This window comes from Vanessa tameamea, chromosome 2 (assembly GCF_037043105.1).
Source record: "Vanessa tameamea isolate UH-Manoa-2023 chromosome 2, ilVanTame1 primary haplotype, whole genome shotgun sequence".
In the NCBI taxonomy this organism is placed as follows: domain Eukaryota; kingdom Metazoa; phylum Arthropoda; class Insecta; order Lepidoptera; family Nymphalidae; genus Vanessa; species Vanessa tameamea.
The window spans coordinates 7065411-7079858 of NC_087310.1; the positions used below are offsets into that span (position 1 = coordinate 7065411).

The 14448-nt window shown below is 29.2% G+C and overlaps 2 protein-coding genes across 7 annotated transcripts; one reads left to right on the plus strand and one right to left on the minus strand.

Moving 5' to 3' along the window:
- The first annotated feature begins 1235 nt into the window (after window positions 1-1235).
- Window positions 1236-4698, plus strand: LOC113401413 (zinc finger protein OZF-like). Of its 2 annotated transcripts, XM_026641328.2 has the most exons (6): window positions 1236-1434; window positions 1505-1826; window positions 1964-2018; window positions 2100-2205; window positions 2809-3042; window positions 4199-4698. In XM_026641328.2, exons 1-6 carry the CDS (start codon window positions 1321-1323, stop codon window positions 4661-4663), a joined length of 1296 nt encoding a protein of 431 aa, XP_026497113.1. In that variant the 5' UTR covers window positions 1236-1320; the 3' UTR covers window positions 4664-4698. The 2 variants fall into 2 exon arrangements, with proteins under 2 accessions (XP_026497113.1, XP_026497114.1); XM_026641329.2 differs by lacking the exon at window positions 2809-3042.
- Window positions 4699-5664: 966 nt separating this feature from the next.
- On the minus strand, window positions 5665-14422 carry LOC113401411 (zinc finger protein 32-like). Of its 5 annotated transcripts, none has more exons than XM_064215928.1 (8): window positions 14404-14422; window positions 10897-11025; window positions 10474-10643; window positions 9646-9808; window positions 9276-9500; window positions 8766-8921; window positions 8355-8472; window positions 5665-6208 (listed from the first exon to the last, which is right to left on the minus strand). In XM_064215928.1, exons 3-8 carry the CDS (start codon window positions 10554-10556, stop codon window positions 5940-5942), a joined length of 1014 nt encoding a protein of 337 aa, XP_064071998.1. In that variant the 5' UTR covers window positions 10557-10643; window positions 10897-11025; window positions 14404-14422; the 3' UTR covers window positions 5665-5939. The 5 variants fall into 5 exon arrangements, with proteins under 5 accessions (XP_064071998.1, XP_064071980.1, XP_026497111.1 ...); XM_064215910.1 differs by lacking the exon at window positions 14404-14422 and adding an exon at window positions 14383-14401; XM_026641326.2 differs by lacking the exon at window positions 14404-14422 and adding an exon at window positions 11512-11761 and having other exon boundaries at window positions 9420-9500.
- Between the last annotated feature and the right edge of the window lie 26 nt (window positions 14423-14448).

Consider the following 14448-nt stretch of genomic DNA (forward strand, 5'->3'; position numbering starts at 1 on the left):
ATTAAATGAAGAGTCTGCAACACGGGAAATTCCGAACTTCATATTTGAGCAAATAGTCACTTTCGTTTTATGGTTAATTTATACGTAAACCAAAAATGAATACAATACATAAGTTTTATAGGCAACTTTATTTTTTTAAGTTTTTTCTCAGTTAGAATGGGATAAAAGATATATCTGTAATCTAGAAGAGCTTCGCGATGAGTGGGTGAGACCAAGGGGAAATTTTAACTTTAATCGATAAATGAAAACATTATTTTAAGCATCCGAAAAGAACTAATATTGAACGACCTGTACGATAAGGATTCAGATTACAAAATAAAAGAGAGATGGAGCGCGTTGAATATCTTAGTGAAGCAACAATTAAAGCGAATGCAAATTCCCGGTAATATGCTGTTACCGCCAATGACAAAAATAATAATTATGCGTGCCCATATATGTTCGCCCAAGCCTTGGCTCCGGACGCTGGCCCAACGTGTCGTGGAGCCATAACACATATCATAGACTCTTCTAATTGTCAAACATCATAATATGTAATTTATATGTGTATCAGCGTTGCAGAACTATCGATAGTATCGTATTGATCAATACTATCGATAATATCGCTAGCTCTCTGTAAGCAATACTATTGGTAGTAGCGATACTATTGCTACTATCGATAATATCGATAGTTTTGGACTGTCGATAGTATTGGACTATCGATAGCCAGCGATTTTTTTGATAATATTGGTTTTTTTAATGTAAGTAATGTATTCTAATCGCTACACTCAAGATTACTACAAAAAAGTTTCATTGTAATGCCACCGTCCTCTTAAAAGTTTTTTTAAATTTATGAGTATTTATAATGTTTATTCATAAATCAAACACAAAACATATTGACAACATTTTTTAGATTAAAATTTTTCATTATTCCATATTCCGCACAAAATGTCTTAATTCTAAAAACAAATATTGTGGTAAATTTAATTTCATTTATTTAAATATACTTGGCCTACTAAATTACTTATCTTGAGAAAGTAATACTATCGGAAATTACTGGCTATCGATAGCACAAAACTATCGATACTATCGATAGTTTAGGTTAAAAGTAATGGTGTTTGCAAAACGATCGATAGTATTAATAGTATTGCTCATGGGAAGCTATCGATAGTATCGATACTATCGATAGTGTCGCTTACACCTTAACTATCGATAGTCTATCGATAGTGGACTATCGATATGCATCACTAATGTGTATGTATGTTTACGAAGTGCATTGACAAGTTCATCAAATTAGTTCGATATTGATTGATATCTGAATATTGTGCGCTTCAGGCGATCAAAATGCCTGATTTCAATAAATTATGTCGTGCGTGTCTTACAACTATGGACTCTTTCAAATATAAGTTTAATGATAATGTATCAACTGACGATTATTTGTTCTGTACTGCAATAGAGGTAAATTCATATGATCATTCCATTTATAATTTTTAAAACGAAAAATCAATATCGTATTTAAATATTGCAGATAAATCAAGATGAAGAATTCCCAAAAACACTGTGTAATACATGTTACGATTTACTAACAAAATTCACTGAATTCAAGAGGACCTGCATTAAGTCCCAAAGAATTTTGTTAACGTTTCGGCCTATAAAAGAAGAAGTAATTAATAAAATAGAGGAAGTTGAACAAAAAACCAATGATTGTAATGATGAGATAGAGAACTGGACATTCGATGATGGATCATTGGACAATGGCCCCTTACAAATACATTTCACTGAAAATGAGTGTAGCAATGAGTTAATCATAAAGGTGGAGGAAGAGGAACCAAAAGGAAAAAATGAAAATGGTAAAATAAATTCATGAAGTTACTATTCACTAGCGGAATTTCAAAATTGCTTATAGGACACATTCTTGAGTCTATATCCTTAAGATTTAATTTAACAAATTAATTCTAATATTTCTACTTTAATTGTTTATTTTCAGTTTTTGTTACAACAGCATTTGCTGATGCTACCAGAAATTCAACAGATAACAACAGGTATATATCAATAAATGTTATCTTATGATATGTATATCATTTATTTAATACTAAAATTATAACTTTGTATATTGTTTTCAGAGTTGAAATTCCAAAGCAAAGAAATAAATTGACATGCAAATTTTGTAATAAAGAATTCTATCATCGCAACATGTTTGATCTTCATATGTCAGTACACACACGTACAGTAAGTTAAAATATATATGATACAGTTTAGTGTATTTAATTGGGTGAAAAATAAATCACTGACTTTCAATAGAAAACAAATAATGCTATTAAATTATAATAAATTTTGACTTGAGTAATGAAGTTATATCTTATTATAAGTTGAGGTACAGTAAGACTTCTCACATATCACAACAATTTTTTTTCATTATTTCATAATACCTATGGTGGTAAAGACAGTTCGAAAGATTATTTAATATTTTTTCACTATTCAAGTGACATACTTTATCAATAAGCTCAAATTAAAGTCTTTAAGACACCTCATTTTATTATAAAAGAATTGCAGGTATATTATTCTACAATTGACAATATGCTTAGATAAGTCTTATATTAAGTTTGAAGAATAAATAGAACTGTTTTTATATTCAGTAATGGTATTGTTTTATTTAAAAGAGTAAAAAGCAATTACCTAAGGCAGTAACTAATAGAGAACTTTCTTTTCTACTACAAAGATTGAGATATTAAAATGTATATGTAAATCATAATTTTTTTCATGTTACTTAAAAATTTCAGACAGTCCTTGTCCACAATGTTAACTAAAAATTTTATATGCTAATATTTTTAGTTGACACTAAAATGTAATCAGTGCACGAAAACATTTGTATCATGGAGTGGCCTGAAACGGCACCATACAAACTGGCACTCGCTCTTCAGTCTCAGAAGCGTTACTTGTCGTACATGCGGAAAAATTGCGACGAGCCCCGAGACCCTGTTGGCACATAAGAAATTACATAAGAAACGGAAGCTATTTATTTGCAATGTGTGTGGCAAAAGTTACACAACTACCAACAATCTGCATGTGCGTAATAAATTTCTATATTAATAAGCTTTGGGGCTTTAAATCAAGTGTAAAAGCCTGGTGTGCCTAAATGAAGTGTTAAACATTTTTAAATGTGGCAAAACAATTTAATGTTAACCCTTTGACCATTATGGTTAATAGACATCTATCTAATCCCTAGCACTGCAAATTCTATTTTTGCTTTAATATCTTGCATGATAGTCATAAATTATCACATCTTAAAATGTATTTTTTATATAAAATATTAAAATGTTTGATTTTCTTGATGATTACATTAAAAGTAATATTAGAAATAAAGATGACTATGAAGATCTATGAAGTACATTTTAATATATAATTCAGCTTCAAAAATATTTATATGATTTATATTATATATTTATATGAATTTAATGTCTGGAGAAATATTATATAGTAGTTGGTAGTAGCTGCTTGTAATGCCTCATCCAACTGCTATTATTTTATTTATTTTTCTTTTATCATTTTTTATCCTTATAAAAGATCAGTTTGTAATTGAGTCTCTGTTACTAGATGAAATAAATTATTAATAAAAATGTGGCTTCGCTTTAAGTAAACGACGGCACACAGATTACAACAACAGATTACAGGTACAATTACTTCCAAATTTGATCTTTATGCTCTACCGAATTTGCTTTCAGTATTCAATATAAAGCGAATCACTTGAAATTTCTGAATTAAAAATAATAAGCTAAAAATCTGTATAAGCCTCTGTTTTGCTGTTTTAAAATAATCGATCCAACCAAAAACCCGTACCCTATTCATGCACGTTGAAATGGCGTGCCGGTTGTGCGGCGTTGTTACTCGTATTAATAAACTGCTTATGTTCGGTTCTTCCATGGTCACAAAAATAGCAATATCAAAGAAAATTTCATAGCTATTTTATACAGTAAAGATATCGATCCTTATATATAATACCTATAAGTATATATATTAATAAATGTATTCTAGAAATGTGTTTGTGCGAATTACTTTTCTTCTTCACTTTCCTTAAATTTAACTTTAAGCTAGTGAGATGTGGGGTCTACAACAGCCAAGGAGTCAGGGTTGAACCTACGGCTTTCATATCGTTAACCACACATATTGAAATCAAATGAATATTTCATAACACTCGGTACATTTTGTAATTTATTTATTTCAGGCTCACTTAGAAACCCACAAAGAGAATAGAGAGCGTCAATACACCTGCGAACACTGTGGCAAGAAGTTTTACACGAAGAAATGTATCCTTTCTCATTTTTCTCGGTGCCACACTGGACGGAAATTCATTTGTCAGATTTGCAGTTATCCATTCACTGACAAGTATAATTTATCGAAACATTTACAATCCCACGAAGGAAGGAAATGTTTTAAATGTCAAATATGCGGTAAGTCCTTTGCGACTCGACAAATATCTGTTGAACATCAGAGGATACATTCCGGTGAGCGCCCATATTCCTGCACCTATTGTACTAAGACTTTTATTTCAAAGAAACGGCTAACTGAACACCTCCGTACTCACACGGGAGAAAAACCACATAAATGCTTTGTGTGTGATCACAGCTTCACACAAAGAGGGACTTTAACACGGCATATGAAAATTCATACTAAATCATTGATTAATTGAACTTTTCAATAAAAATCATAATCAATTAATATTATAATTTATATTTTATTTACTTCAAGCATTATCATCATCATAATTTCGAGAAATATTTTAAATTGCTTAAAGTACTGTATACAGCTAATGTGACTTAATGTATGTATATATATATATTTTTAATAACATTTATTTTTCATATAAAAAATTATTATTCTATATTCTTAAATTTAACTTGGTTTCAATAAGACGGACAAAACTTCCTTAATGTTATTTTAAAATAAAACAAAACATTTTAAAGATAGAGAATATTCCAAACTTGTTTTAATACAATTGGTGTAATTTATTTATTGACTCAAATAATTATGTACATTTTTAATAACTTCTTAATATTAAATATTTCACAATTTTTAAAGTATATAAATACTTGATATTAAACCAGTTTTTATAATATATAACCAAAATATATTTAAAATAATCAAATGAAATAAATATTAAAAGATTTTAAAAGATAAAAATAGCCTAATAAATAAACACTGGCACTAAATATTATCCAAAATCGTTGTTTGCTAAGCTGTCTTGGCCAATTTGTTATGAAGAAATGGAAAGAACATATTTGTGCATGTAATACTCATTATGGAATGCAAAAGTCATACAAACTCACCAAATTTTTTGCATAATGGTCAAGGTTTTATGATCTATGATTGATTGGCATCATATAAAGTTTTAATGTCACCCTACAATAAAGGGTAATATCTGTCCCTACAATTTGCCAATGTTAAGGATAATAATGTCATATCACGAAATGTTGGTTATCAACACAAAATTGCCATTTAGTAATCAAAATAACCAATGTAACATTGAAGGCTGTTTTCTATTAAGATGTTTTAAATCTCATCTAATAAATTTTCACTTACAAAAGTTAGTAAAACGAACTTTTCAATTTATTTTCTACTTTGCTATTCTTAGAGTTTATAAAATATTTTACTTTATGGTGAAATTTAATTTAATTAAACAATATATTTTGTAAATTTTATTAAGAAAAATAGAGATTATATATTTTAATGTGATAACCAAACTATTTTTATAAAATCAATTATTTAAAATAAACAACAATCAATAAGTCAAAATTGTGTATTTTTGACAATATACCTGCAAAATTATTGCAGCTGATAACAAAGGCAACAAGGAAAACAATTTGTCATCTAGTACTTAACTAGAACCAGGATAATTCAGTTGATATTTTTACATTTTGTTTACACTATCCATAAAACTGAGTCCCATCTCCACTATAACACAATAATCAGTTGGTATGCCACTGAGCATATGCTACTGGCAGTGGGGGAGTGTTGTTGACCGGTGGAAGTGGAGCCCTGATGAGATTTTGTGCATCTTCATTGGCTTTTCCATGACCTTTCATGTGTCTGTTGAGAGCACATTTTTGGATGAAGGCCTGGTTGCAGAGTTGACACTTGTGAGGTTTTTCTCCGGTATGGATCATTCGATGATTGCGGAGATCCTTCCTAGCCATGAACTTCTTAGGGCAAAGATCGCAGGCGTATGGACGTTCACCTAATGAAAGATATTTTAAGTCAAAAATGTTTAATGTAATACTACTATAGTCATTATACAATTTGTGTATTTATCAATCTATTCATAAAATAAATGTGTAAAATGTATGTGGCTGTACTCTTTCTTATTTATAAAGTTAAATGTCTATATCAATAACTATTAATTACTAGTGTATGTAACTATTTATTACTAGTATATATCATAAATCTTGTCAGTATGCTCCCAATAATTTACGCAGTTTTTCTTGTAACAATATATTTCACTACGTAAAAATAAGATCCCATCAAAAACGTAAATGTAAAAATGAGAGCCAAGTCCAATATTATGATATATACCTTGGTTGTTGACTCCAACGACAAAAGAAGTGAGATCTAAATGGGTGCCAAGTACAATGGTGCTTCCCGAAATTTATTTATAACTACATAAAATATAATTTCTTCTCATAACTTAGGATAATATATTGTTGCCTAAGGTCTGTCTTGGCTAGTTCTTATCGCAACGCTTCTATCCCGCTAATCCGGCGTCGCGTCGCGCGTCGTGTACCGAAATACCTATTATTATTATTTTTTAAAGTATAATGATTTTGCACCATTGATATTTTACTATATTACAACGTAATAAATACGAAAGTCGACTATACTCATAAGTACTAAAATGGATGTTTTTGGATTAAAAAAAATTAACGGTCATATTCAACTCGTTATATATTCACGTGAAAACTTTAAAATCCACATTAAGACCGGCTGTCATAAGTTTTGATTGCTGATTCTTACATCATTTTTTTTACAGTTATTACACGAACTAAGTATATAAGTGTTCCTAATAGATTCAATAAAATGAAAAAACATAAGAAAATGATAAAAAAAATCCAGTTTCAGATTTTTTCCTTTGTATTGGCCTAATTAACTACCTGCATGCCAAATTTGGCAACTTTCTAGGTCACCTGGAAGTAGGTTATAGTTTTGATCTATAGGTCAGTCAGTGATAAAAATGACGATTTTTAGACGTTAATATCTAAATAACCGTTTGAGATGCGTTTATGAAATTTAGAACACATGTATCTCGTGAGTCTCAATATATGAGCCAAATTTGATATGTTTATGTCAAATAGTTTTTGAGTTATAGAGAGTCAAAAGTGGCTCCAAATGGTCCGTTTAATATTACACACGGTGCTGCTTGCCAGTTCTGTTACTTGAACTTGGCTGACACGCTACCGCGTGTCTAGATAAATGTTGCAATTCAAATATAACAAGTTACTATAGGGATTAATTTACCAGAAAAAAGAGTAAGCACCCACAAATTACTAATACAATACAAGCTTTTATTCTCCATGTCTGTCTGCAAATACTTAGCCCCGCACAAAATAAAAATATGTTAATATAGTGCAGTAACTTGTTCTTTTGTTATTCAAGAAAAAAAATTTTTTTTTACTTTATGTCTGCTTCGTTATCTTAATTGAACTAAGTAAATCTAAGAGTATTAGCTTGGTGTCTATCATAATTTATATGAAGTTTAAATAAGAAATAATAATTAATATTATGACTATATTGGCTTTGTGTATTTCTCTATAAATTAATTGTGGCGTTGCACTGATGATTTTCCAAATCATAAAATAAGTTAAATTTCATATTTTGAATTTCAAAGTTAAAGACCAGGATTATTCAAAATTATGTGCTATGGGATTATATATAGTATACCACTAATTTGCTGTTAATACAGGACTGATTAACTATTGCTATAATATACTGATGTGATACTTACAACAATAGCTTATTATGGGTATACTATAATACTTCATACTAAAAATGAACAATTGCTATCTATATAATAATTTAACTATAAGTAATATAATGCATTTAAAATTCTATATTAAGTATGTATGTATTGTTTATAATGTGTCAATAAAAAGTGCTGTTTAGTTACTCCTATTTAACCTGTATGAGTATTAACAGGGGCAATGTGTTTTAATTTTATGATATTTATTTACAAATAAAAGTTTTCTTAAATCATCAGAATACCAAAAGTATTTATTTATGATACTAGTCATTAGTTAAGATAAAAAATATATATATTGTAAGCTCAAAATAAGAATAAATAAATAAAGAATACATTTTAGTTTTAATATGTTTTCACTATTCAACTTTACCAGTATGGGTCCTCATGTGTATTGCTTGAAAACTCCTGCTTTTGAATGTTTTATCACAAAGTTGACACGAAAAGGGTTTCTCAGCAGAATGTGATCTCATGTGTTTCACAAGATCGGCCTGAAATTACTGTTATATTAATACACTACTATTAAATCAATAAGCAATTTGTGTTTGAATTTATAATTATTTTGTTACAATTTAAAATAAATTTATTTTAAATATTCCACTATACTACAGAATTTCATCAAACACATGTTACATTCATCACATCATTTGCATTTCGAGATTTAGAGAGAATTATAAACAGGTGAATACACTCCGTAGTGCCAGCTCATTCAGTTTGAAATTGCAATATATGGGCTTGTATGATATATATAATGGTATCACCAACATGGAATTCCTTGACTGACCTTTATATAGAAGCGCATTTCACACATTGTGCATGCATAGTTTTTTATGCCTGTGTGACGGATTAAATGTATCTTCAGGTTCCCGGGCTGTGCGAATTTCTTTCCACATTGAGAGCAGCTGTAGTTTTTCTGATTGTTGTGGGTTTCCAAGTGCATCTGTGCATATAAGTAGTTTGGTAATTATTAATATATTCCATTAAACTTTAATATTAAATTTAAGACCTCATTATAAACTTTGTAATGGATATATATAAATCTACAATTTAAAAAGGGAAAAATATACATACCATTTATGCTGAATAAAATGTATGCACCTTCTTAATTTTTTAAAATGCTTACATACCTTTCATGTTGGGTTTGAGTGCTTTCAAATTCTTTTATGAGACACGAGCAGTTGTGACCTTAAGTGGAGAAGTCCAGTCGTCATGATGTCACGGATTGTGAGTATTTTCGCTCGTGTGTAACATCTTAATCTTCCACGTAGCGCCCCCAAATCGTATTAACACAAACCTTGAGATTGTAAGCCTGGACGAACTTAGCATCACAAAGGTGGCACTGGTGTTTCTTGATGCCGGCGTGTATCAGCTCGTGGTTTTTGAGCACATTCAAGTATGCGAAGCTTTTCCCACACGTCAGGCATTGATATTTGCGTACCGCGGTGTGAATTCGCACATGGCTGCTGAGGCTGCGCAGGGACAGGAACGTCTTCTCGCAGTGCTTGCATTTAATGTCAGGCTGGAATTTACGATTACCTTATTAGACGAGTAGAACATCCCGCAGAAGCAAAGAAACTAATTAGACTCCCTGACAGGAACCAATATAAGCAACTATGAGATATCAGAAAGCACTATTGAAAAGTAAAACAAATTTCCGTCGTTACCTTCTTCCCAAAGTGGCCGCGCATATGCGCCTCGAAGTTTTCGTATTTCTGGAAACTTTTTCCGCATTTCATGCACTTCATGCGTTCTCGTCTTCTTTTAGGGCCATCTGGATCTTTCGGGGGTCGTCCGGGACCCCGTCTTCTTCGCCTCGACAGGATTTGGCTGTAATTTTTTTATTTTTGATTTCATTAAAAACTTTTTTATCAGTTTCTCTATATTATTTTAATAATACATATATATATAAGAATAGATAAGAATTTTATCTTGTTCTCTTTAGAAACTAATCTATTCTTATATATATATAAGAATTTGATCTTGTAAGATCTACTATGGCTTATTTAAGTAAAAAACACTTCATTTACACAACAATTTGTTCAATATGTTATAATTTATACATCATTGTATAAAAGTGATTTGTGCCTTTTTTAAATTGCATATTCTATTTCAAAATTTTAACATTAAACATGTATATATACAAAATATAACATTTTAACATTACAAATGTAACAAAATGTTTAATACCTTAATGTATGTACTTGTGCTTACCAAGTATTTTTATTCTTTTATGATAAAATAAATTATAAATTATCAGTATATTCTTAGTACATTATATACAAAAAAATAATTATTCAAAATAATAACAAAAATAATTATCTTTATTGCCACACCATGGTAAAGATACAATTTTATTATTTATTATAACTGTATTTTAGGAGTCATTACCTGCAAACCAATACTAATATGTAATGAAAATAAATATAATGAACTATATGAACACAACTTTTCACAAACTAATTTATAATCTTTAGATTCTAAGTTAATCTTACCTAATAAGAATTGCATCTGCTGAAGGCTTTTCTGTTCTGTCCAAGTTTTCGCTGCTATCTCCTGACATATTATTGTCATGCATTTTGACTTCCTCATTGAGTTCTGTTATATTTACCTCGACAATATCATTCCCTTCACTTGACTGTTGATCATTCTTTGTTTGTAGATTCTGTACAAAAAATAATTTTAAGTAAGTTAACCAATAAAAATACCTGATGTACTTAAACAATTTATTTGTTTTTTGAACAATATTATTTATTTATTTAATTGTTAAAATATATTACATATGATAATCATTTTTAAAAATACTTGTATTTTAATACATTGACAGGAATCATCATCTCCTAATTATATCATATATCTTAACTACTTTTGTGTTATAATAAATAATTATAGGAGAAAAAATGTTCATAAGATCATACCTGTAATCGACATTGCTGTTTCAATATGACATTTGATCTTACGACTACTTGTTTGAAATAATATAACTTATTTAGTAAATCTAGACATGTTTGGCAGATAAGTTTTGGAAGTGCATCTGTGTCTGAAACCTAAAAAAAAAATATTTATTGTATATAATTAACAGGTTTTATGATGCGATTCTAAAAAAAACCCAAGTTATAGGTTCAAAGAGTTAAACGACTTTTATGTTAGTAGTAGTAGTAGCTAGTTTATCACGTTTTATTTTCAAAATTAGGAAAAAAAAAATAAATAATAAATGATACATTACACTTTGATTACTGAAAACTTAATCAGGATTTTTAATTTAGTTATATAATCAACAAAGGATAAAGTAAAGTTTACGAAAGAACATTTTATTAGACAAGTAATCATTTAAAAAAAAAAAAAACAAAACAATATGTTAGTGTATATAGTTTATTTAATATAATGAAAACCGTAAAGTTTGTTAGGGCTCGTTGTAATAACAAATCTTTAACTGCCTTGCAAAAAAACGATAATACAGCATCACGTTTTACTTAATTTTTAGAATCACAAAAGATATATATATTAGTATTATATACTCATTTTGCCCATACCTCGACAGAAGTGCAATACTTAAATACTCCAGCGGTACAAGCCGAAAAAAGCTCTCTAAGTGGGCCGGCATCAGATAGACAAGCTCGGCATATTTTCTTAAAATCTAAAATGTGAGCCATAATAACTTGATTTTCAAAAATAATTATTGTACATTTATTAGAGACTACAACAACAGCGATAATCAATCAAACAAACAGTTTTTGATATTTTCCTAAGGTCTTGTCTCTTTCTAGTCTCTTGTCTACCAATGTACAGCTTAAAAATATTTTTAGTCTGTTATCAACAATAAAATACCTGTATGTCATTTATTTTCAACTACGGCATAGGCGAGCTTTATTTAATTTATGAGTACTATATCTTTTTGTACATGTGATGATGATTGTGATGAATTATATAACGATTATATTTGTAATTTTATGCACCAATATTCTATGCATAATATACATATCACACTTGAATTGATAATTTATACTCAAAAATGAAAAACATTTAAAAATTTCCAAAATACTTAAAAACTTGTGAAATTGTACAGATTGCTTTTCACGAGGTATATTTCACTAAGTATTGTGGTATAATTTTCCCTGCGTTTTTATATTATATATAAATGGACAGCTAATAAAAATTAAGTATATTAACGCAAAAAGTATGAAGAACTTTTAATACCAACAATCATCAATATAGAGAAGTGAATTATATTTGGGACCTTATCGCAATAAAAAGCTGCTATAGTGCATACTTGTTGATTTTTAATAAAATTAATTTACCAAACAAAGAAGCAATTTAAACAGTGACTTCTCTAAGGCCTTCGACTGTGTGCAACATGAAACTCTGGCTAGGAAGCTACGCCACTACGACTTAAAATATATCGGTCTCAATTATTTGATTTCGTAATTGAACAAGCGAGTTCAGAGGGTTAATTAGGTAAATGGTAAGAGATGTGTCAGGGCTCCAGTATATGTGGGATTCCCTCAGGGATATATTCTTGATCCATTTCGCTACCTGCAGGCATTTGCATATTAATGCAAATGAGGAAGCTTGAAACATGAGATGGTACTGATTGCCAAAGTCACCAACAATGCTCTCTGATATAGTACATTGTGTTAGACTTCAATTTACTACACTACACGTAAAATTTGTGAAAAGTAATGTATTTTTAAATAATAATAAACTAAATTTTTTGTTTTAACTTTCAGTAGTAAATACAATGGAGCCTCATATTAGTAAGATGGCACCTAAACAGTTCTGGGGTATTTGCGATCAAAAGATGTATCTGATGTGGATTCAATTAGAACAGGATCCCACAAAACGTTCAAATGTTTTCTATTGTAACGTTAAAAAATACCATCTAAGAACATTCGTGTGCTAAAGCCTATTATTATCACATTAACGACTTCATAGATAGAATATAGCACGCCTTGGGAATAAAATAGTCGCCTCCAACGGATTTCCAGTATAAATTATTTATCAAGATAAACAAACATTTTTGACATTAAAAATTGTTATACTTCTATGTTGAATAAAGATATTTGTTTTTGTATTCCTAAAAATCTGATGTACAGTCTCTGAGCCCAAATACTTTTCCTAAAAAACTATTAAGAAAAACTCGTTCTTCGATTGTATCACCTTCAATAAGATTCTTCTAGTTCTCAGTACTATAACTAATAACTTTAGAATTAAGATAAAGTTTTATATAAATATAAAGCTTAAGTCTATAATAGAGACTAAAATTAGATTATTTTTGAATTATTTATCAGTCAGAGCATACATGTATAATGTACATTTCTTCACCTAATCACGAGTACCTACAAACTCGCATGCATGTCACTTAAGTCTTAACACGCTTATCAGACGTTATTTGTTTATATTAATTGTATTAGCAACGATTAAATTGGGCATGTAATTGGATAAATCGTATTAATTTTCACAAATGAGATGATTTATATAAGGCTTTTAGTTTAGCTTTCCTCGGAATTAGCTAGCTCAACTTTATCATTTTGTTTGGCGGTCATATTATTCTACACAACATTTTAAATGTATTCTTCTAAGCAGGTAAACAACATTTTAGTCTGTTTGTTATTTGTTACAACTACAGTGTGTTCTAAAATGATTTTGTGTTACAAAAAAAAAAAAAATTATATTGTTACCGTAATTTGTATTATCGGTAAAAAAGGACGTTGCAAGAGGTCGATTAACTCATTATTAAGTATGTTAACTGATAAAACAAATGACTCTCACCTTTTCAATCTATTGTAAAATCAAGCATCATTGGAAATTAAGTGTTCTGTAGTATCTATTTTGTTATAATCACACACTTAATATCGTCGTAATAACACAGATAAATATTAATGTTTTTAAGGCCAAATATCGTTTCAACAAGTTAATATAATCAAGGTATGGCGATGATTTCTTTATGGTAAATATACCTGCAACTGCTGTTATTTCAAAATTTTTAGGTACATATTGAAAGTTATGTCATGTTTGACTAATTTTGTTTATCATTATAAAATGGTATATTTTATTTTCTGAGAATGTTTACCCAAAAAACCACTAACTAATTTTAAGCATACGTTAAAGATTTGGAGTATACAACATATGATAAAAATATATACAATTTAGATATAATAAGTTACCTAGCTAAAATGTCTAACTTATTAAACTTAAGAAAAAATCGTTATATTAATAACCTTTTAGTGAAGTATACGTGCTTGGCTTTCGAAGTCGACTGTTCTTTCAACCTAACATAACTCTTCTTAACATAATAATGTTAAGAAGAGATTTTGTTTAGTTTTTCACACATATCCATGTTTTATCATGTGAAACTTTAATATTGTGTATAAACAAATTTTGGTAAGTATGTTTAAAGAATATACCTCGGTACTTCACAAAAGTACTTAGTTATTAAGATATTTTTATACACAAAAAGACCCGACACTGAA

Bases quoted from the DNA above. Each gene is read 5' to 3' on its own strand.
- LOC113401411 (XM_026641325.2), bottom strand. From the start codon at position 11,631: ATGGCTCACATTTTAGATTTTAAGAAAATATGCCGAGCTTGTCTATCT. The intron at 11,026-11,511 runs GTATGGGCAAAA...TTTTTTTTTTAG, and splicing joins AGTATTGCACTTCTGTCGAG to GTTTCAGACACAGATGCACT. The intron at 9,809-10,473 runs GTAAGATTAACT...AAAAAATTACAG, and splicing joins GCAGATGCAATTCTTATTAG to CCAAATCCTGTCGAGGCGAA.
- LOC113401413 (XM_026641328.2), top strand. From the start codon at position 1,321: ATGCCTGATTTCAATAAATTATGTCGTGCGTGTCTTACAACTATGGAC. The intron at 2,206-2,808 runs GTAAGTTAAAAT...TAATATTTTTAG, and splicing joins TGTCAGTACACACACGTACA to TTGACACTAAAATGTAATCA. The intron at 3,043-4,198 runs GTGCGTAATAAA...TATTTATTTCAG, and splicing joins CAACTACCAACAATCTGCAT to GCTCACTTAGAAACCCACAA.